Raw genomic sequence first — 24,331 nt, 5'->3', positions numbered from 1 at the left:
GTTCTTTGTGTCTCCAGTATTAAGGTGATTGAGAAAAAAAGTTAAAAGTGATACAGTGGTTGTAATCGGGAATGCATTGCCAGTTTTAATGGTGCTGGTAAAATTCAATTGTAGCATTCAAAAGAGCACTCCATAAGTGTCTGAAAGAAAATAATTTCCATGGCTTTACAGCTGCAGGACCATCTGAACTGCTCTTCCATGGAACTAGTATATACTCAATAGACCGAATGGAGGTCTACGATACCGTAACTTTTCTGTGATTCCATGAAATCCCTAAAGAATACATTAAGGACTATAACATATGATGGAATTAACAGAATTCCATTTCTTTTTTTTTTTAAGCCAACCAAGAACAATAAAGCTTAAACAACTTCCAGAAGTTTGACAGGGTACTGTCGTTTCTACTGATGGATTCTGACCATTAAATAACCTGATCTTTCAATGTATACAAAATAAAAATAATTTCTTATCTTTATCATGGTAGCCTTTTACAGTTTTTACCAATTGCTTTTCTTAAAATTGTAAATCAGAACCAAGCACTTAATGCAAGTATGAAAATTGCTCTAATGAAGCAGTTCTGAAAATACTCTCTGAATATCAAGCTTCATTGCCACGTAATAACAAATCATTATATACTACTACTTTTTGGAGGTATACTATCAAGCCATAGTTTAAGATAGTTACAAAAACCCCGAACCTGAAACATGACAATAGGTACCATTCCAGGAGCGAAAAAGACTACAAAACGTTGTGACCATTGCCCAGTCCATCACCGGCTTTCACCTCCCCACTATCAAAGGGATCTATCGTAATAGCTGCCTCAAAAAGGCAGCCAAAATCATCAAGGACCCACACCATCCTGGCCACACACTCATCTCACCATTGCCATCAGGAAGAAGGTACAGGAGGCTGAAAACTGTAACATCCAGGTTCAGGAACAGCTTCTTCCCTACAGCCATCAGGCTATTAAACACAACAACGAATAAGCTCTGAGCTCTGAACTGCAAAATACTATATTATTATTGCACTATATTTGTTATTTATTAAAATCTATCTTTTTTTTTCTCTTCCCCCATTATGTACTATGTTTACATATTCACATATTCTGTCCCATCCGGTACATATAACAATAAAACACTCTTGACTCTTAAGATACCTGTGGTATCCAGGCCAGCTCTGGGAGATGTGAAAGGGGAAGTGAGTAACTTTTTTTTTTAAATGGGTCAGCACAGTGGTAGAGTGCCAGAGACCCGGCTTCGATCCTGACCACAGATGCTGTCTGTACGGAGTATGTACGTTCTCCATGTGACCACGTGGGTTTTCTCCGGGTGCTCCAGTTTCCTCCCATTTTCCAAAGACGTGCTGGTTTGTAAGTTAATTGGCTTCTGTAAATTGTCCATAGCTTGTAGGATAGAACAAGTGTATGGGTGCTCGTTGGTCGGCGTAGACTCGGTGGGCCAAAAGGCCTGTTTCCACACTGTATCGCTAAACTAAATAAAAGAAACAAGAAATAAATGTTCTCTTACCAGTCTGTTTATGCGAACAAACTCCTCAGGAGTCTTGGCCCACAGAGGGAGCTCGACATCAGACACTACAGTGCCATCATCCATTACACCCAAACTGTAGTTGTTGGAGTTCACAAACATCTCCGGTAGATAATAAAACTCAGGAATCAACTCCTGTATAGGAAATAAATAATCACTATTACAGAAAATATTATACTGAAAGCCAGAGCCTCTTTTATCATATTCAGCTCAATATCCCAAAATGAGATGCGAATAATACACTTAATATTATTTTAATCTGCTAAAAATCATATTTGTCAGGATCTATGAACTGCTCTGAATACCATAACAATTCAAATATAGTTAGTATAAGATTAACTAGTTCAATAATGTTTAACTACTTTACAAATATGTTTTAAACCAAAGCACAAATCAGTGAAAAATGACTGATGCATTCATAATAATTTAAATAAACAAGAGAATTGAAAATAAGCTGCTGAACAATTGATTCATTCACCATGACAATTTAGCTGACAACGACACAATTCACAACAAAACCTGCATGATCTGAAGATTGTCTCACATGTGAATTATGCTTGAGGTTTACTTGCTTCACTCCAGAGGTAAGGAGTAGATGATGCTTGTGCATGAATTGTTTTAACATTTGGTGGCTGTTGCAAAGAGCAAGACCTGGGTCCAATGGCAAGGGGGCTCATGATGAATGGAGACCAAGCTCTGCGGCAGATGTACCACATAGATATACATACCATGAAGAGCAATCCCTCTCCTCAGCCAGTTTCCCACAACCACCATGCATGATCTGCTTCCCCTTAAATCTCCCTGCCTTTGTTCCTCTTCCCCTAACTGTCTCTCTTGGATTTCCCTTTTATTTAATCCCCTTCTTCAGCCTCTCCAACCTACCTCCTTCTATCCAAGGTCATCTATCACCATTCACCTCCTCCTCCCCCCCCCCCCCCCCCCCCCGTTCTTCACATCAAGTGCGTGCTCTTCCCAAGTCAGGTGGCCTAATGACCACTGCCACTCACTCAAGAACTCCTCAATTAGCAATCAACCCTTTCATTGACCAGTCCCAACAGCTATATTGGCCCATCTAGTGGTAGCCATTCGCCTGGTGCTGCCTGATGTTGCCAGATTGTAAATCTCCAACAAAATGAGTTTGATCAAGCAATAAATGTTGCCCTGAATGCCAGCAAAACAGTGGGATCCATTATATCATGAGTATATAATATCTCACTTAAAAAACTGCATGTCCAATAATACAACATTCTCGCACTGATGTGTAAACTTAGAATATCTCTAGTTAGACTTGAACACAACCTTTGGATCCAGAGCTGAGATATCCATTTCAGAGACAAGCCGACAATTAAAAATAAGCATTCTACAGCCCCCAAAGCATTATAAATTGTATTAGCATGTTGCATATGAATTTGAGAGAAGCATTTACCATCTGTTCCATGATTATGATTAAGAACAAAGGCAAGAAAATCTGACACAATACTTGGGCCAGAGCTACCCAAGTGTTCAAAGACACTTAGCTAGGATGCTGGAGGGGAAGTAACATGATTCAGGTTGTTATACACAAGGTCCCAAGGCTTCTTGAATCAAAATGCAAGAACTTAAAGATATTTAAGCAGCTGCTTCCTTCTAACAAGAACATTTTGTCAGAAGTTATCAAATTACTAAAGAGAATACTCTAATATACTGTATTTTTGTAGCCATCTGAAGGCTTGGCATACTTATATGTTGTTCCTGCTTAATGTCACATTTCACCCAGGATAAACAATTAAATTGTCTGCCCTCTGCTGCCACCATTATTTTGTTTCACAAAATACAAATACTTTTTTTAATGAATTAAAATCCACATGAACTACTAAACTGCTATGAAATATGAATACACTATGGAGAGAGAAAGAGGGTTGGTGCAATTTTGACTTTTTAAAGAAAATGGAAAACATAAGAGTTGTTTAAAAGATTGAAAAACAGTTATTGGGGAATTTATGACCCAAACGTCGCAAATACCCTTAAAGAAAATAAATGAAAAGCCAGTTATGGTTTTTTGGTTACCTTGAATATTGGTGAGAATTGTGATACGAATATTTTTTGTATTTAAGGTGACCCATAACTAAAGCAAAGTTCCCTCCAGCTACTAATTACACTTACAAAAGTACAAACAACTGTTGAATATGAAAAGCAATCCACTTTTGTAAATAATTGCTCCCCTCTTTTCCTGTATATTCCTCAGGCACTTTAAAACCATTCGCCTTTACATTTCCCATTTCGTTCATGGTAACTTCATCCTAATTATCTGCAACATTATTATTGCTGGTTAAAACAATTAAAAATGCTGCAAGCTATTCAGGGCCCCACAAACAAAATAGGGGTAATGCACGTAATTAGTGCAGTATCTAAAAAAAAATCACAGCAAGTGTCTAATCTAAAATTTGTCTTTCTCTTAACAAGCACAAAACACACGGCATTTAACAAGCAGAAAAATATAGGCCAGTCTGATGGCTATTATGTGCAATGGCCCAGCACAGCCATGTCAAAAGCAACTGGCTCTGATCTCAATCCCTTGTTCTTATGGGTCAATGGACCAGCGATTCCAAGGCACCCCTTAGGGCCACTTTCAACAGTCTCAGCCATCCAGACAACTGACAGCAACTGAGCAGGTCATCAGATGCTGAGCAAGGTCATGTTGGAGCAGTCAGTGCAGAGACAGCAAGGATCAAGAAAGGAATTAAGATATTATCTCTTCTATCACCAAGAACAATGTAGTAAACCACAGAATTGCAGATCTCAACAAAGACATTTTACTTTTAGCTCATATGAAAGACAGTAGTTTATTTAACTTCCATGGAACTGCTCTCAAGTTAGAAAACAATCACTGTACAAACTCAAGGCAATTTCATAACATCTAATTGCTAGAAAGCATGAGACAAGGATACAATTTCTTAAATTAGGACTACTCCCTCACATTTTATTCCATTTTATTTAAACTTAAGATGTATAATCAATACTTTATTTTTGTCGTGCCTGTTTATACATTACCAGAAAATTAAATTCTTCAAACTACTGTCCTGTGCTAATGTTTCCTTTGCAAATATGTCCTAAAAACATATTCTCTGGAGGTACTTAAAATATTTTCTTGCATGGGTTTGTTATTTTCATAATGATTTTGAGGAACATTTTTAATTGAAATTTCTATAATTGCTTGCATGATCTCCTGGGATCTCAAAGTAACTCACAAACAACTACAGATAGACACAATGTGCTGGAGTAACTCAGCAGGTCAGGCAGCATCCCTGGAGAAAAAGGACAGGGGACGTTGCAGGTCGGGACCCTTCTTCAGACTGAAAGTAGGGTGTGGGCAGCAAGTGGGGGGTGGGTAGGTGGGTAAAGTGCTGAAGGCACAAAAAGACCAGGAGCAAACAGAGGCGACCACAAATGACTTCAATGGCCTGGTGGGCCCATTGTTAGCTCGGGAAGGAGTGACTTCAAGTGGGATACAATGTGGAGAGCGAAGGACTGGTGGAGGAAGGAAGGGGGCTAGGAGGGGTGTAGGGTGGGCAGTGTAGGTAGGTTACTTAAAATGAGAAAATTCAACATTATTACCGCTGGGTTGTAAGCTATCCAAGTGAAATACGACGTGCTGTTCCTCCAATTTACATGTGGCCTCACTCTAGCAATGGAGGAGGGGTGGGAGATTGCAACCTTCACGTGGTCCGCCCTGTTTCGATGAATGCAATTAACCTGGCGTGCACAATCAAATAAGATCAAATAGAACAAGTTGTCCTACAATTTTAGGCTGTGCACGCCATATGCAAGAAGAAGAAGAAGCAATGGAGGAGGCCCAGGACAGAAAGGGAATGGGAATGGGAAGGGAAATAGTTGGCATTTGGGAGATCCCGTAGGCCCCGGCGGATTGAGTGGAAGTCGGCAGCAAAATGGTCGCCGAGTCTATGTTCAGTCTCACCGATGTACAGGAGTACACATCGGGAACAACAGATATAGTAGATGAGATTACCAGAGGTACATATGAACTTCTGTCTAACCTGAAAGGACAGTCGTGACAGTTGAGACAGGAGGTAGAAGGACAGGTATTGCATCTCCTGTGGTTGCGGGGGAAAGTACCTGGGGAGGCAGTGGTTTGGGTGGGAAGGGATGAGTGAACCAAGGAATTGCAGAGGGAGCATTCTCTGTGGATGACAGAAAGGGTAAAGGGTTCCACTTGGGCGTCATTTGCGCGTCACGCAGATGGCACGCGAAGATTTTGTACATCCCAAAATCCTGGGGCGTCACTGCCTACGTCACCATGCACCATGTGCGGGTAAGGCGCACCATGCGCGCATCACGTGCACGTCACAACGTGCCCGTCGTGCGTTGTGACGCGTAATGATGTCGCGTAAATGACGCCCAAGTGAAACAGGCCCTTAAGATGCGATTAGTGGTGGCAACCTGTAGGAGATGAAAGAAATGTCAGAGGATAATGTGTTGTTCTTTGTTTTTACATTTTCACAAACAACTAAGTCTTACTAAAGTGCAATTACTTTTGTAACATAGGGAAACCCATCAGTTAATTGGCAGACACCAGAATCCCACAGACAGCTATGTGATAATGACCAGTTGAATTGTTGGAGGGCAGCAATAGAAACGAAGGAGCATGCCTGCACTACTAAGGCACAATATGAGCTAAAACAAAAAGAGAAGTTCAATGGTTCTTTTTTGGAAGAGATTCATAAACATATAAAATATATCCTTTATAACTTTTGATGAACACCTTATTACCATTTGTGGTGAAATGTTACTGTATTTCACTTCAAGTGACTAAAATTAGATGAACATTATAGACAACAAAATATTCTCCAAATTCTTCTGTTAAAGTGAAACACAATATAAGGGCAACATTCTGATTTCTAAAACTTTGCCACCTCAATCTGTCTAAAAAATAAATAATTGTACTTGCAAAGTGTGGCACGATGGCATAGAGTTGCTGCCTTACAGCGCTTAAAGTACATTCTCCCTGAGACCATGTGGGTTTTCTCCGAGATCTTCGGTTTCCTCCCACAGTCCAAAGAACTTACGAGTTTGTAGGTTAATTGGCTTGGTATGTGTAAATTGTCCCTAGTGTGTGTAGGATAGTGTAATTGTGCGGGGATCGCTGGTCGTTACGGACTCGGTGACCGAAGAGCCTATATCTCTAAACTAAACTAAAGTGCTGAAAATTGTCACATTTGTTTTATTAGTCTCTTGGCTATTGCTGCAACCAAAAAGCAACACCCATTAGTTTATTTTCTTATTGGCACTTTTGTTTTAATGAAGAACATGTGTGAGGTGGCGATATTTTGCCTGAGTGAAGTTTTACCAATCATCAGTTAGCACCATGTTCAGCACATGCTTTGTTCACCATTACAATTTAAAATCCTAATCATGGGAACATAACAGTTATGTAACATAACTAGAACCAGTTAACAACGTGGCTGCTGGAAATTTCCTTCATGGCCTGGTATGGATTTTACATAGTTATGAAAAAAACTGAAGAGTCACTTGTGGATAGACCAATGACAGCAACCTTCCTACTTTAACAATTTCAAAATCACATGTTTTCTAATAGTTTCTGATCCTCGTTAAAGCATAATTCAGTTGAAACTGCTTAACAGTTATTGGAGTTCATGTTATTGGTTAGTTAGTTAGTTTAGTTTATTGTTTTTTAAACTAACAATAAACTAAACTAACTAATAACATGCACTCCAATAACTGTTAACCAGTTTTAACTGAAATATGATTTAACGAGAATCGGAAACTATTTAAAACCTGGGACAGATTTTGTTGCTACTGGGTAGTAAGCTGGTAATTTTCTGAATGCCAAATGTGTTAGTTCACTTAATCACTACACTCCCTCTTGGAAGAGGATCCTAGACCACATCACTGCCAATGGTAATTGTGGGGTTTTGTCTTTGGAAGCATCAGGGAAAATAAGCTCCTTTCATTTTTAATCATTCTGCTTTATTTATGTGTTTTTACTGAAATGATTTAGATGTTCTTAGTTGTTATTTATCTTCACTTCCAATAAACCAGTATAATATTTAATAGCTAAATATACTTCTTTCAATATATTGAGCCTTTGTGTTTTTCTAAATGTCAAAGGTATTTTAAAGTTATTAAACTATTTTCACAGTATTTACAGGTAATAAAGATGGGGTTATAATTGGTTGATGGTTAAAGATTTTGAGGTGGGACTTTCTCACCGTGGCACCAAATGTCCTGCTGCCATCCAGTTTATGCTGTTATCAGGCAACTGAACCATCCTCTCAACCACTCTACATTAAACAAAGTAAATACACACAAGACGCATCTCCGGTGACAAATGCAGGCAAGGAGTTCAAAATCAGTTAGCTCCATTTCGAAAAAAGACACAAAGTGCTTGAGTAACTCAGCAGGTCAGGCAGCATCACTGGAGAACTCTAGAGATGTCTGACCTGCTGAGTTACTCCAGCACTTTGTGTCCGTTCTCCAGAGATGATGCCTGACCTGCTGAGTTACTCCAGCACTTCAGGTATCTTATTGTAAACCAGCATCTGTGGTTCCTCTTATCTTAAGATCTATTTTGAATTTGATTTGAATATTGGAGACTATTTTAGCCTGAATAAGTATAGCAATGTTATATTCAATGTTATATCTTGCACTAAAAGTTGCACCCTTTATCCTTTATCTGTGCATTGTAGACGGTTTGATTGTATTCATGTATAGTCTTTTCTATGAGTGGATAGCATGCAAAGAAAAGCTTTTCACTGTACCTCGATACATGTGAAAATAATAAACAAACAATAAAATGAACAGCAGCCTCATTCTGACTTGTTGGTTTGAGGCTTTGGTCATTTAAACTCTCCATTTTCATTAACATAATCTTAATAAATACAATAAATGAACACACGTCTAGCAGGTGACAATAGAAGGACAGTGGTAGTAATAGATCACACATTGGTTTGTGTTTAGGTGTGAATTTATACTAAATTTTAATTGATGCATTGTTAATAGCTTTGGATTCCTACCTCATCCTGTTTAGAACTTATTTTTAACGATACCACCTGGAATCTGAAAATTACTCCAATTAAAGTGAATTGGGATAGTAGATGATTACATTTTTGGGAGACAAATGAAATCCAAATAATTCTGTAAGAATTAATTTAAAATAGAATTCATTATTTACAGCATGGAACATAATAATGTTCAGTGACTAATATGTGCAGCTCAAACACTGTCTTACTCTACACTGGATACTCCAGTTTAATAGCTATATTTTCAAATAAAGAGCAAGCTAATTAAAGCACATAAAATGAGATTCTGAGCAGGAGCAGCCAGAACAGATCTCCAAAGTTATTTGCAACAAACTTAGAAGTATAATTTTTGAAATAGGAACTATAAGAAAGTAAAAACATTGCACATGTGTTTCTGAAAGCAATAGATTCCACAAGAGAATTATAAAAAAGCTCAACTATATGGTACACAAGGAAATACAACACATAGTTAGGTAGAAAGAACGAATTAGATTAAATGAGTGGATAAGACATGCTTTGGACCTAGCATGAGGCACACTTTTGCTCTTGCAGCTAATTTGAACGTGGAAGTACAGAACAACGTTTAAAAGTTTTGCATAAAGTAATAGGTTTGTCAAATGTAAAGGAGAACTCCAAACAAGCAGATTACCAGAACAGGTAGAAGTTGGAAAGGGTACAGAGAAGATACAGACAAGCTGGAAAGGGTACAGAGAAGATACATATGATTTTATGCATAAAACAGGCTCTTTAGCTTACAATATCTATGCTGACCGTGATGCCATGTTAAACCAATCTCCACTGCCTGCATGTGATCCATATTCCTCCATTCTCTGTATATTCATGTACTTATCTAAAAGCCTCTTAAATGCCACACTCCTGTCTGCCTCCACCACTACCCCTGGCAGTGCACTGCAGGCACCCACCATGCTCTGTGTAAAAAAAACACCCTTCTCACCTTAAAGCTATGCCCTCTAATCTTTGACTTTTCAACCATGGGAAAAAGACTCCGACTGTTAATCCTATCAAAGTCTCTCATAATTTGATCTGGTTGTATCAAATCTCCCCTCAGCCTCTGACACTCCAGAGAAAAGAATCCAAGTTTGTTCTTATAATTAGTACCCACTTAACCAGGTGACATTCTGGGAAACCTCTTCTGCACTCTCTCCAAAGCCTCCACATCCTTCCTGAAATGGGGCGACTAGAACTGCATACAATATTCCAAATACATAATTGTGAGATAATGCCTGACCAGAGGAAAATCAATAATACAAAATGGAAAAACATTGAAGGGTATTGACATGGACAAACACAAAGTTTAAGTCGGAAAATGCAATTACATGTTAACAAAGCTCAACTGAAACTTTTTTTGGGGATCTGATCATTATTGACAAGGCCATTAATTAACTGTCCTTACATGTATAGAAGTTGGGAGGTCCTGTTGCAGTTTGTATATCATGTTGGTGAGATGCTATAGGAAAGATGTTGTCAAGCTGGAAAGGGTACAGAGAAGATTTACAAGGATGTTGCCAGGGCTAGAGGGCGAGGTTGAGGAGGCTGGGACTCTATTCCTTGGAGTGCAGGAGGATGAGGGGTGATCTTATTGAGGTGTATAAAATCATGAGAGGAATAGATCTGTAGAAGCACAGAGTCTCTTGCCCAGAGTAGGTGAATCGAGGACCAAACGACATAGGTTTAAGGTGAAGGGGAAAAGATTCAATAGGAATCTGAGCGGTAACTTTTTCACACAAAGGATGATGGATGTATGGAACAAACTGCCAGAGGAGGTGTTGAGGCAGGGACTATCCAAACATTTAAGAAACAGTTAGACTGGTATTTGGACAGGATAGGTTTGGTGAGATATGGACCAAACGCAGGCAGGTGGGACTAGTGTAGTTGGGACTGCAGAAAGTACAAACTCCGTGCAGACAGCACCTGTCGTCAGGATCGAACCCAGGTCTCTGGCACTGGAAGGCAGTAACTCTACTGCTGCGCCACCGTGCCGCCCCAGACACATTCACACAGGCAGTGGTGAGAAGGCTACCACAGGGAGTAGATGAGGCGGCTGTGGACTGGGAAAGTGGCCAGAGGCCTTTATCGAGGCGCCGCAGTCTCGATGCCTCCCGGATCACCACGTAGGAGCCTGGGTCAGGGCTCGGCCGGGGCCTCACGGGTCGTTTGGAGGAGCTAGGCCTTGCGGGTTGGAGTGCGGATGGGCGGTGCGGCCGATGGAGCCCACGGCTGGGGCCCGGGTCGGCACCATGGAGGCGTGAAGTGGAGCATTGACAGTGGTGAGGCCTTGGCGGTGGCGGTGAAGCCTCGCGACGATGGGGCATCGACGGTGGTGAAGCCTCGCGTGTTGACTCACGGTCAACGAGAGCGTGGGGAAGAACAATGGAGGACCCGACATGGAGGATCCTCCATGAGGGGGGAGGGGAAGAACAAAAGGAGGAGCCGGCGTGCTTTATAACTTTGTCAGCGCCATAGGTGGCTGCTATTTGTATACATTGGGTATGCAAGCAAAGAATTTCACTGTGCCTAGGCACATGTGACAATAAAGTATTCCATGTTAGCCAGTGTGGGGAAGTTGGGCCGAAGGGCCTGTTTCCACATTGTATCACTCTAACTCTATGTCTTTGAGGTGATGTTGATCACCTGAAGCTCTTGTCCTTTTTGAGAGCTGTCAGGTTTGGTGGGGTGCGGGGGGGGGATGTTGTTGGAACAAACTGGAAAGGAAACTGGACTGTATTCTGTATATGGTACACATGGCCGTAACTTTGTGCCGCTTGTAGAGAGATTTGGTTAACGGACATAGTACGAATCATGTGTACTATTTTTTGTCCTAAAAGCATTGTTGTTGGAGCTTCATTCATTCAGCCAAGTGGAGATTTTTTCATTAAACACCCGATGGAAGGAGAGAAGTGATGAGTCACAGGATACACATCTGTACTTGTTGCGACCTCTGCATGCGGCTGATTCTGATGAATTTTTGGTCAATGGCAACATTACAGGATGATAATGTCAGCAATGACATTAAATGTTGTGCATACAATAAGCTGTTACACAAAACAGAGATACTGCAATTCAGAAAAAGTGCAAATGCTGGAAATCTGAAGCAAGAACATAACATGCTGAGAAACCTCAGTAGGTCAAGCAGCATTTGTGGATAGAGAAACAGTTGATGATTCAGGTCAGTGACCCTTTTCTAAACTAGGAAGGTGAGAGATGCCAGTTAGTTTTCAGTTGGAAAGGTAGGGTGAGGGAGAATATGTAGATCAAATGTAATATGATTAACCAAATGACTTATTGGAGGCCATTACCAGTACAGAACTTCCTGGTCTGTGTGATGAGTTGTTCATAGTAAAGTTGTGAGACCTGCCCAACAGACTAGAACAATTGAACCCATGTGATGAAAAACAAAAAATTGAAAATATTGGAAATACTAAACAGATAAGGCAGCATCTGTACAAAGATAAACAAAGAGTTACTGTTTCCAATGAGAGACCCTTCAATGAGAAAACGAGAAATAACTTGGTCCAGGTAGCAAAATGAGTGAAACAAAGGGAATGAGTTTGATAGAGTGAAGACAAGTGGCTAGTGGGATAAGGTTAAGCTACTATGCCTCTTGGATTAATTTATCAGCTTTCACATATTACTATTTAATTAATGCATGAAAAAGATAAGTAGGGATAGATAAGGGTGATTCTTCAGTAAGTGTCTACTTTTAAGTTTCTGGAAACCTGAAAATAAAACTTAAATTTTTGCAACTTTGAAGGTTGTTTCACTTAGATGAACATCTCCACTATGGGAAAAATATGTTTGGCCTAATCTTTTAGAGAATTTAATTTATTTTTTCCACTTCTTTACCAGTTTGCCCATTGCATTCAGTCATATCCGTCATATTTTTATGTTGAGCACACTGCAAAATAACTGATTTGAGAATATAAAATCAAATTTTTGTGTCATTGGAAACATTAACTCTTTGTTTATCTTTGTACAGATGCTGCCTTATTTGTTTAGTTATTCCAATATTTTCAAATTATAGAGTAACTTCCTCAAATAAACCACCAAAAAAAAAACGTTTTCAGTTTAACGTATTGATTTTAAACCTTCGTAAGTTTAGTGCCGAAAAAAGTGGTGATTTTCAGCAAGAATGGTAACCTTCACATTACTTTTCACCAACTTCCTCCAAAACAATATTAACCAGATGAATAAGCAGAGGCATAGTGTTTATTTATCAATTACAATTGATAATTATGGTAATTATTGTATTATTTTACACATTATGAGCGTAAAATGTGACGGGTATGACGCAGCATGGTGGAGATGATCAAGTTTGGGAACATCATGTGATGGAGATGACTAAAACTATCTTTAGGGCTAGGGTTCAGGCTGGGGCTGGGGTTGGGGTTAGGGCTGGGGCTGGGGTTGAACGGGCTGGGCCTTCTTCAGCCCTTGTTCCCCGGTGGGGGAGGGGGGGAACAAGGGCTGAAGAGGGCCGGGCGTGGAGAGAGACATCGGGTCAAGGGAAGATGCGACAGCTGCGAAGGCTTTGTGTCCGGCTGGAGCTGGCTGGAGATCGGGGGTTATGTTGCAGAGATTGCCGTGACGGGAATGGTAGCCCAAGCCTTTAGTCCAGGATGGCCTCGCCGGAAGGCCATGCCTGGCCATATCGTTTCAGAGATGGCACATGGCACGATTTGTTCTCCAGAACAAATCAAAAAAGAACGATTGAGCACCGTTCGGAGATGACGCCGAATAAAGGTACGTACCTGCAATGCAGCAGAAAACGGAGTTTTCATACGCTTCGCGTCCCGCGAATCAGGAGAAATTCACAAGGTAGGGGGACTTTTGAATTCCGCGGTCTTTTGAGGTTGGAAGTTTGCGTCTATTCTATTTATAGCCATGCAGGATGGCTCAATAAAGGTGCGTGACGGTAAATGGCTCCAGTCATCGGGACAAGAATTTTTTGAAAAAAACGTTAAGATTTATAATTTTATCAAGAATAGAGGAATTTTTTTAAGGGTGATAAATATTTTAATTATTAATACCAACTGCTTAAAAGTATTTTCATTTCAGATAGATCCCCCATTAAATAAATATGCCGACTTGAAATTTTGTAATATGTAAAATTACAAGTCGGCATATATCGGTTTGGGGGGGGGAGGGGCATCGAACATCAGGGGGGAAAAATTAAAAAATAACACTTTATTAGTTTAGGGTTTCATCTTTATTTATGAGGATTATGTTTATTAACAATATAGAAAAAGAAGAAATGGGATAGAATTACAGATTTTCCTTATTTGCAGCATCAAAGTAGCGGGACAGCAAAGTAGACACTTGCTGAAGAATCACCCTTAAATCATTTTCAGGTTTATAGGTCTTTGTTAGTTAAGTGCCTCAGAATCATCACTGTGGACTTTGCTGTTCAAAATTTAAGTGGGTAGTGAGTCCATGTTTGCAGCTGATACTAAGGTAGATGTGAAAGGATTCTGCAGGAAGGTTGCAAAGTGTCCGAAAATAGTGGGAGATAGGCAAAACAAGTGGACGTGTACACAAGAGATGTTGAATGTAGGGAAGAATTAGGTTCTTTATATTGATAGAATTAACAGGAAGATAGACCTTTATTTAAATTGCGAGGACCTAATAACTCTGGTGGTTGGGGAGGGTGGGGTCTGGATATCCTTGTACTCAAAACAAAAGCATTTAGCATGCAGCTACAACAAATTGTTAGAAAGATAAACATTGGCCTTTATTCTCATTGTACAAAACTCTTGCTCCAAATAAAATATGCTGCAATTTTACAAGGTTTTGGTGATCATACTGAATTCGATTGCAGAGTGGTCTCTGTACCAAAGAGTGTATTTGCTTAGGTGGCAGTGCAGCCTCGATGGATTGTTGCAAGAGAAGACATGCAAGAGTACACAATAAAGTACTTGCACCAAAGCTTAACATCCTGACAAGCATTGAAAGAGTAGCTATTGATAAGTCATTCCCATAGGCTGGAGTCTCGAATCAGAATAAATTACAAGGCTTGACAATTAAGTTTGAAAATAAAAACAATTTCATCACATAGGATATTTTGAAGTTTTGGAATTCTTACAGTGCTGTGAATTAGGTACATTTGGATTCGGATTTATAGTTTCTCTCCTACAATGGAACCAAGTGATGCAGAAATCAGGCAAAAAAGGAGCACAAAGATTATAAGTCTGAAGAAGGGTCTCGACCCGAAACGTTGCCTATTTCCTTCGCTCCGGAGATGCTGCCTCACCCGCTGAGTTTCTCCAGCATTTTTGTCTACTTTCGATTTTCCAGCATCTGCAGTTCCTTCTTAGACAAAGATTATATATGCTATTATCTATACTATTACTAAAACTCTCATCTTGACCACTTGAGGTTTGCTTTTTTTTTAAATTCGCGCAAACACGGTACCATTTATCGCTAGGATTTTTCTTCAGCTTACTCACCGTTCTCCTCTGCTCCAAGCACACCAAGTTTTGTTTCGATCGGTGGAAGATTACAAAAGTTATGAAGGTTTAAAAAATCGTGAGATCAGCAGATTGGTCTTCTTGCCTGTCAATCACCATGAAGGTAACACCCCTTCCTGCACCCACTGGAGAATAAAGCCACGGAGGCGGGGCTGTCCACAAGCCATGTTGATTGAGTCCACAAGAGTGTAGTTGGAAAAGCCGCTGTGTGGAGTCGGAAAAGCCGCTGTGTGGAGTCGGAAAAGCTGCTGTGTGGAGTCGGGAGGTGCTCTGTGGTGCCGCTGAGTGGAGTCCCTCCCCCCCCCCCCACACCCCCTGCCCCCCTTCCCCATCCTACCCACACACCCCCCTCCCCCCTACATCCCCCCTTTACCTGTGACTGGGACCCAATGGGTCCCACTTAGTCTAGTTATACTCTTAAATCTCTAAAGCAATAGCACAATGTGACAAAACCATACTTTACTTTTGAAAATGGCTACACTTCTCCAAGGAAGCCACTGCTATAACACCTCTATATTCAAAGTAAACTTCAACTGCAGCATCATAATGAAAATTGAAAACTGAGATAAGCATAGGAATTTAAAACTAATATCCATTCATTTATCTAACTGCAGAGAACACCATCCTTTAATAACAGTTTGTGATGCAGATTTCGAGTTACCTGCTGTATAAATAGCATTATGCATCTAACAAAAACAAAAGCCACAAAATATTCAAATGCTAGAGATTGATGAACAATAAGAAACTTCATGAAATTAGGCGAATGGACAATGCAAAACTTGATAATTTTTGATGTGCTGTCTTAATAGCATCAACTGAGATTTTAGAGAGTCTGAATTACTGAACACAAAGCATCTTCTTTGTGCTCCTGTGAGCCAATATTTGCAATCTCACACACATTGTACCCAAAAACATGCCTGTTATTTTCTTATTAAAAATGAGGTCTTTATTTTCATCGGCATTTTATTGGAATCGGACACCCTAAGGTAGTTTCTGTTCTATTAAGGATGAAGTTGGGTCAACTACCTCATCAGCAAAGAACAGGAGAAGAATTATTAACAGGATGTCTCCTACATAAGTGCTTTACACTTGTGAGGTCATGCTGCTGCAGGTTGAAGGTGGTATTCCATCACGATTTTTGCAAAAATTGTTTGTGTGCGATTTGAATGCTCAGCACCTCCGTCTCTTTGGTGAAACAGTTCACGACGATTGATGCCACATGCCTGCTAACCGGCAATACACTATTTGAGTTCAGGATTCAGGTGGAGTGATAGAGTTAGGTCATTGCATGGTGTGATAGTTTTTAGATAACCTTTATCTTTCATTTGTGAAAGCAGACACATTGTGAAGGTCACTATTTTGTTCAAAGTGTTCAAATACTGAAATAACCTTGGAATTCTCCTTCAACAAGGGATTAAACAATTGGAGAGTTGAAGCGAGATTACTGGCAGATCTATGTATCGTGATCAGGGCTTGGCCCATTTACAAATGTCAGGTTCTCTCATATTCTGAGACAATGGATTTTCCTCCCGTGCTTTTATTTCACCATATCTTGCTGGCATGACTATCCTGCCCCAAAACACTGCCCAAAATACTCCTATGCTTGTGACAAGAAAACCAGAGAGACCATTTTAGATCTATGACCCTTCATCAGAATTGGGACAGTGAGAAACTAAATGAGTTTGAGTTCGTAAAAGTGAAAAATCCAGCTTGTTTTACTTTCCCAATTCTGACAAAGGATCTTTGAGCTGAGATAGTAATTCTATCTTTCCACAGAAGGTCCCTAACCTGCTAAGTATTTCCAACATTTTTATTTTTATTCAAATTACCAGCACCAGCAGACTTTTTAATTGTAATTCCTCCTAAACACACCCAGCCTGGATGCTGAGAATCAGTCTCTCTGGTCAGAACTATCTCAGAATCCTGCAGCAAAGATATCCCTGGTGCAAGGTACACAAAATTGCTGGGGAAACTCAGCGGGTGCAGTCCCTGGTCCATATCCCTGGTGCAGTAAGGATACAACACTCTCCCAAACAACCCCAAAATCTTTGACAAATGGCAAAATTAGTGTTTCCCCCACTTGGAAAAACTACAATGGTTTTTAAATATTTCAGACAATCAGATACATTTTGAAACTTTTAAAACTAAAAAATGAAATAATTAAAAATGAAAACATTTTGAAAACATTGAACAAATGCATACATAATTCAGAACATAAAATTGAAACAATTTGAACAAAAACAAATTTGATTCGAAACAAAATTGAGCTCAATGCTGCAGCCTGAAAACTGGTGAGATGGAACAGCAGCATTGAGGCCAAATTTAGTTGAGTTACAGACGAAGCCTTTTTTATCGTAAACCAGTGACTTTTCTGTTGAAGGTCATGACGTACCAGATACATGCAGCATGCAAACAAATGTCTATAAACCGATTATTCCATGAATCCTAAATAAACTATTTCAATGCGGATTGATTAACAAGAACATTTACAGTACCCTCCATAATATATGGGACAAAGAACCGTCATTTATTTATTTGCCTCTGTACTCCACAATTTGAGATTTGTAATAGAAAAAAAAAAATCACATGCGGTTAAAGTACCAATTGTCAGATTTTATTAAAGGCCATTTTTATACATTTTAGTTTCACCATGAAGAAATTACAGCTGTGTTTATACATAGTCCCCTCATTTCAGGGCACCATAATGTTTGGAACACATGGCTTCACATGTGTTTATAATTGCTCAGGTGTGTTTAAATTCCTCCTTAATGCAGGTATAAAAGAGCTCTCAGCACCTAGTCTTTCCTCCAGTCTTTCCATCACCTTTGGAAACTTTGATTGCTGTTTATCAACATGAGGACCAATGTTGTGCCAATGAAAGTCAAATAAGCCATTATGAGACTGAGAAACAAGAATAAAACTGTTAGAAACATCAACCAAACTTTAGGCTTACCAAAATCAACTGTTTGGAATATCATTAAGAAGAAAGACAGCACTGGTGAGCTTTCTAATCACAAAGGCACGCAGGCCAAGGAAGACCTCCACAGTTGATGACAGAAGAATTCTCTCTATAATAAAGAAAAATCCCCAAACACATGTCCGACAGTTCAGAAACACTCTTCACAAGTCAGTTGTGTATTTGTCAATAACCATTGTCCGCAGAAGACTTCATGAACAGAAATACAGAGGCTACACAACAAGATGTAAACCATAGGTTAGTCGCAAAAACAGTTTGCCAAGAAGGACTTAAAAGAGCAACCACAGTTCTGGAAAATGGTCTTGTGGACAGATGAGACGAAGATTAACTTATATCAGAGTGATGGCAAGAGCAAAGTATGGAGAAGAGAAGGAACTGCCCACGATCCAAAGCATACCACCTCATCTGTGAAAAACTGTGGTGGGGTTGTTATGGCCTGGGCATGTATGGCTGCTGAAGGTACTGGCTCACTTATCTTCATTGATGTTACAACTGCTGATGGTAGTAGCGTAATGAATTCTGAAGTGTATAGATACATACTATCTGCTCAAGTTCAAACAAATGCCTCAAAACTCATTGGTCGTTGGTTCATTCTACAGCAAGACAATGATCCCAAACATACTGCTAAAGCAACAAGGGAGTTTTTTAAAGCTAAATAATGGTAAATTCTTGAGTGGCCAAGTCAATCACCCGATCTGAACCCAATTGAGCATGCCTTTTATATGCTGAAGAGAAAACTGAAGGGAAGTAGCCCCTAAAACAAGCATTAGGTAAAGATGGCTGTAATACAGGCCTGGCAGAGAGCATCACCAGAGAAGACACCCAGCAACTGGTGATGTCCATGAATCAGAGTTCAAGCAGTCATTGCATGCAAAGGATATGCAACAAAATACTAAACATGACTACTTTCATTTACATGACATTGCTGTGTCCCAAACATTATGGTGCCTGAAATGGGGGACTATGTATAAACACAGCTGTAATTTCTACATGGTGAAACCAAAATGTATAAAAATGGCCTTTATTAAAATCTGACAGTAGGCCCCTCTCAGTCATGGCTGACCATGGGTGATGCATCCAATCGGATGGATGCAAGCCTGGGCAATGTCATATGGAGGACAGGCTGTTGCCCATGCAGCATGTCCCCCCCTCTCCACGTCGCTGTTCGATCCAAAGGAATAGCAGGGCCGTTACAGTTTGGCACCAGCGCCGTCGCAGGAGCTGCCAGAGCGAGGTTTTAGACAACGACGAACTGCCTTAGGGGCTCTGACTCCGGATTTTTCTTGAGGTTTACTCCTGGAGCCTTTTCCATTGCGGGATATGGCCACAAGGCAGTGGAGGTTTTAGATCAGAGTTTTCCCTCTCCGAGATGGACTGCTTTCCCAGGCTGACGAGCCCCATCTGCCCGAGATTTGTGGGGGGCGGGAGCGTCTACCTTCCCATGCAGGTTTATAGCACCTGCCCACTCCAAGTTACCATACAAATAAAATGAACGCAACACACAGTACAATTTAACATAAACATCCACCACAGTGGAATCAACATTCCTCACTGTGGTGGAAGGCAACAAAGTTCAGTCATCCTCCTCCTTTGTTCACCCGTGGCGGTCGGGGCCCTGAACCTTCAGCACTGCCTCTGCCGACGGTCCGCTGTTCAGGCCTTCTCGTCGGGATGATGGAAACTCTGGAGTCGGGCATGGACCTCCCGAGTTGGCCTTTGCTTACTGAGACCGCCACTTCACAGTGTTAAAGTCTACAGGCCCCGCTATCAGGGCACTTCCACAGCGATCCTCGGCAAAAATCTGACAATGTGCACTTTAACCACATGTGATTTTTTCTATTACAAATCCCAAATTGTGGAGTACAGAGGCAAATAAATAATGATGGGTCTTTGTCCCAAACATTATGGAGGGCACTGCATAGTCTCGATGGTACAGAATCAATGTACAACGCCAAATTTGATGATCTTAAAGTATCAACAGATGTAACACTATTTGATAAAGCATTTTACAAATGTCAATAGAAGAGATTGTCTAGTCAGTTTACAAAGCATATTTCTCAATTGCCTTCCTGCTGTGACAATATATCTGTTTGATTACAACAGGTAGATTGAAGATTGGTTGTCTTTCGAAATGACAGGATGCCACAGTTCCTGAAGATATTTTATTTCAATAACTAACTTACCTATCTTTAAAACAACCATAACAATATGAAGAATTCAAGAAAAGTCAGATCTCCATATGTCAGGTCTACCATAACCTGGAAGCCTTCATATTGATATTTCAATCAAAACACTCTTACAAGGATTCCTTAATAAAAACTGTTAAATGGAATGAATGATTCCTCTGGGTAAAATCAGCAAGCATCTCGGTGTGTTTTGCAAGAAGTTAGAGTCATTAATACTGTCTTAGCTTTCTATGGTAGAATCTGCATTCTTCAGCAAAGCTTGGTCTTCAGATGTTCATCTTCAGGCACGTACCACTGCACACTTGGCAATAGCCAGAGAAATCCAACCCATTAACATAACCATAGAGATGCATAGAAAGACAAACTCGTAGAGATACAGCAGGAAACAGGCCCCTTTGCCCAAGGTCCATGCCGACCATCAACCACCTCTTTACACTAATTTAACATTCATCTCTTTTTTTTTTTAATTCTCCCATTTTCATCACAACTCCACCTAGATTCTACCACTCACCTTCACACTAGGGACAATTTATGATTTCCATTAAACAAACCAATCAACACATCTTGAGGATTTTGGAGAAAATTGGTGCATCCACATGAATCCCATGTGATCAGAAGGAGATAAAAACAGAAAATGTTGGAAATGCTCAGCATGTCAGGCTGGAACTGCGGGAGGTGAGCTGGAAGATGCAGCCGGACCTGCCAGGTATCCCCAGCATTTTCTGTTTTTCTGCATCTGCAGTTTTTTAAATTTTCACTTCGCTCACGAGCTCCATGCAAATGGGATTGGAGGTCAGGATTGAACCTAGTTGTGACAACAATTCTACCAACAGTGCCACTTTGCTGCCCTTACGGCATAATGGTTTCAAGGTGTGTCACTGGGCTAGCAAACCAAGTTAATTTTCCCTTGGTAAAGCTTTTCCGCCACTATTAGGAATCAGCACCTTATGAATGCTTTGTCCTTCAGTGCAACCTGACATTCTGCCCTAGTCTGTGCAAACTTATTGCAGCTTTGATTGTGAACAATAGCCATGGCTCGCAGAGCAGATTTCGTGTGATCTGCTGAAGCACAGAGGCCTGACAGTCTAAGGGGTGTAAGATAAGTACTTGGAAAATTCATAACTCTGCATGGAAAAAGATTTTTTCAGAGATTTGGAAACTACATTCTGATCCGTAGCAATAAAATTTCATGTTAATCTAAAACGAACTGAAAAAAAAAAATCAAGACAAGAATGTGGAAGATTAATTGTCAGGTCAGAGACTAGCAATAACTCTTTGGCACACAGATGCAAAGTCAGCCAGCATGAAGGTGGTTTAAGACTCTGTAGATTAATGTCACTGCATCTACCTCTGACCTCCCTTGTCTTTGCTCCCTCCAAAACAAGCCAAAGTTTAAGTGAAGAGACTGACATTATGTCAAAGTATTCACTCGTGTGGATGTATTCAATTTAAATGGGAAGTAATTTGAACAATAATATCCAAAGAACCTGTTAGAACATCATAAAACACAGTACAGCATCAAACAGCCGGCACAATTGCAATTCAACCAAAAATAAAACAACTGTAAAGGCATTATGCTGCACTAAAATCACTGGGACCATTAAATTCACCAATAAGAAAATTAATCAATTCTAAAGGGAAAGGCCTGAAAATACTACATTTTATTTTCCAGGATGGAAATCATGTTAGCTTCAATGCCCACATTCTCTTGCTGTGAAGTACATTTCATTAGAAACTGATTCTGTGCATCAGTTTACGCTAAGCAATTGGTAGTATGCTAAATAGAAATATTTTTGGTACAATGGTAAAGTGGTTATGTTACTGGACCAGCAAACCAGAGGCCCGGTCTTATGATCCAAATGTTTAAGGTCAAATCCCATGACAGCATCTGGGGGATTTAAATTCAGTTAAAAGGAAGAAAATAGATTTGAAAAAGAGCTGTAATTAGTGACAGTAATCAATGAATGTCCAGACTGACACAAGGGGCATTAAGGGAAGAAAATCCACAACACTTCCGTGGTTGAAACCACAGTAATGTGGTCAATTCTTAAAAGTACTCAAAAGGCCCCAAATGTCAATAAGCTGCATCAAACTGTGATGGTGAAGCCCCAAGAGAATAAAAACCTGGTATCAATGCTGGTATGCAGAATATGACAAAGTAAGCCAGATTGACAGAGAACATTTCACTTTATAAGGAGACGAGGGAACTGGCAAAGTTGTCCCACAGACTCAACAAGCAACAACTTGACTTCCGCCTTGTGTAATCATACTTTCCTGCCAACATGACAGGCACACTCATCACCAGTCACACATGCGGCTTTTCTCAATGGCAGGACAGAAACACCAGAGGTGGTGGCATGACAGAACACTGTTCTGTTCCTGGCAGTTCGACAATGATTGGACACCGTAATATTTTAAGCCTTTAGATTACATTTGAAAAAGGAAAACACCTGTCACTCTCTCTCATCTTAGAATTCAATGTCTTTAATTTTGAACACTAACACTTGAAAGAACATAGAACAGTACAGCACAAAAACAGGCTCTTCAGCCCAAAATGTCAGTGCCAAGACAGACTTTTACCTGCCTGAACATAATCCATATTCCTCCATCCCCTGCATAACCATGAGAAAACAATCCAGGTCTATCCAATCTATCCAGGCTTTATCCTGGTAAACCTCCTCTGCATCCTGTCCAATACACCCTCCCCGTAATGGGGCGATCAAGGGTGCGCTGTACACACGGAATATACTCTGAGTGAGGGATGTCAATAGTCCATTGCCCAGTCAGCCACAGTTACGTCACTATGAACCAATCTGCCCAAGTGCACAGGTGGAGTGAGCTTGCTACACAGAGTGAGAGGGTCATCTACAAACAAAACACCTACTTGACTTCATTTTCAACAGCACATCTGTTTCAAGACATTTCTAATCAGAAAGCAAGGACTTTGTAAGTGAGACAATACATTAATCATTGGAGATTTTAACCCTGATAGGTTGAGCAAAAGAGATTGCCAAAAGTAACCTTAAGGATAATACAGAATGTATTTGGAACAATTTCCTTGAGCAATATGTTATTGAACTAAGTAAGCAAATTTAGGTTGGCCTTGAATAACAAAATATGTTAGTTAATAATCTAATAACAAAGCCTCTAAGCAGGCACGGAAATCGCTTTCAAAACGTGAGGGACACACAATTTCTTGGCGGCCGCACGCACACACGTGAGGTTTCAGCTGTGGGCCCTATGGCCGGTAACATTGGCAACTGACCTGGTTGGTGACCGACTGCGAACTCCGGTAACAGCAGCTTCGTCCGCCCCGAATCGTAGGGCTTCAATCGGCCCGTTCGCGGGGCCTTTCATCGCCCGGCAGGGGCTTCAACATCAGGAGCCTTGATTGCCTCGACGCAGCAATTTGACCGTGGGGAGATGGAAGATCCCGAGGTCGATTTTAAGCTGCGCCGGGCCGGGCGATGAAAAGCCCCGGGAACGGGCCGATTCCAGCTCCACTCTGATCTTTGCTCCACCAGGACGTCTCCCTCCTCCAATCACCGCGCTCTATCCTCAGTCCCCACTCCCCCTACTTCCGCCTCTGACCGACACCTCCCTCCTCCAATCATCGTGCTGAATCATCCCCACTGCCTGCTGACCGACGTCTCTCTTGTCCAATCGGCGCCCTCGATCATCAGTCCCACCACCACTGTCTCGCGGAAAACTGAGATTTTTAATAGCTTTTTTTTAACGGAGTTTTAAAATCCAGATTACAAAACATGGGGGGTGATCGTCCCCCACCTCTCAAAATAGGGGGGTGGCGTGTTCCCCCAGTCCCCCCAGAGATGTTCGCCCCTGCCTCTAAGGAAAAATGATCATCTATCTATATTACTAAAAGTCTGTTCTTGACCGCTTTTGGCCATCTGTGCTGCGATTATCGAGAGAACGCCGCCACCTACGGCCGTCATTTTTGGCCACCTCGCTCAGAGCCCCCCATCCGCCGCATGTGTGCTGAGGATTTTTCCCGTCGATTAAAAATGAGAGATATTAATATTTTTACAAAATTCCCCATTCTCTCTGCTGCCCCCACTGGCGGCAGGGGGGAGGGACTATAAAA

The 24,331-nt window shown here is 40.8% G+C and overlaps 1 protein-coding gene across 1 annotated transcript in view; it reads right to left on the bottom strand.

Moving 5' to 3' along the window:
* lrba (LPS responsive beige-like anchor protein) overlaps positions 1-24,331 on the bottom strand; it is a 672,999-nt gene that overhangs the window by 145,101 nt on the left and 503,567 nt on the right. Inside the window, exon 46 of the mRNA XM_033017677.1 lies at positions 1,527-1,679. Coding sequence (XP_032873568.1) covers positions 1,527-1,679 — 153 coding nt within the window. The remainder of the gene's footprint in view (positions 1-1,526; positions 1,680-24,331) is intronic.

This window comes from Amblyraja radiata, chromosome 1 (genome assembly GCF_010909765.2).
Source record: "Amblyraja radiata isolate CabotCenter1 chromosome 1, sAmbRad1.1.pri, whole genome shotgun sequence".
In the NCBI taxonomy this organism is placed as follows: Eukaryota; Metazoa; Chordata; class Chondrichthyes; order Rajiformes; family Rajidae; genus Amblyraja; species Amblyraja radiata.
The sequence above is the reverse complement of the archived record's forward strand: the minus strand, read 5'-3'. Positions and strand labels throughout refer to the sequence as shown.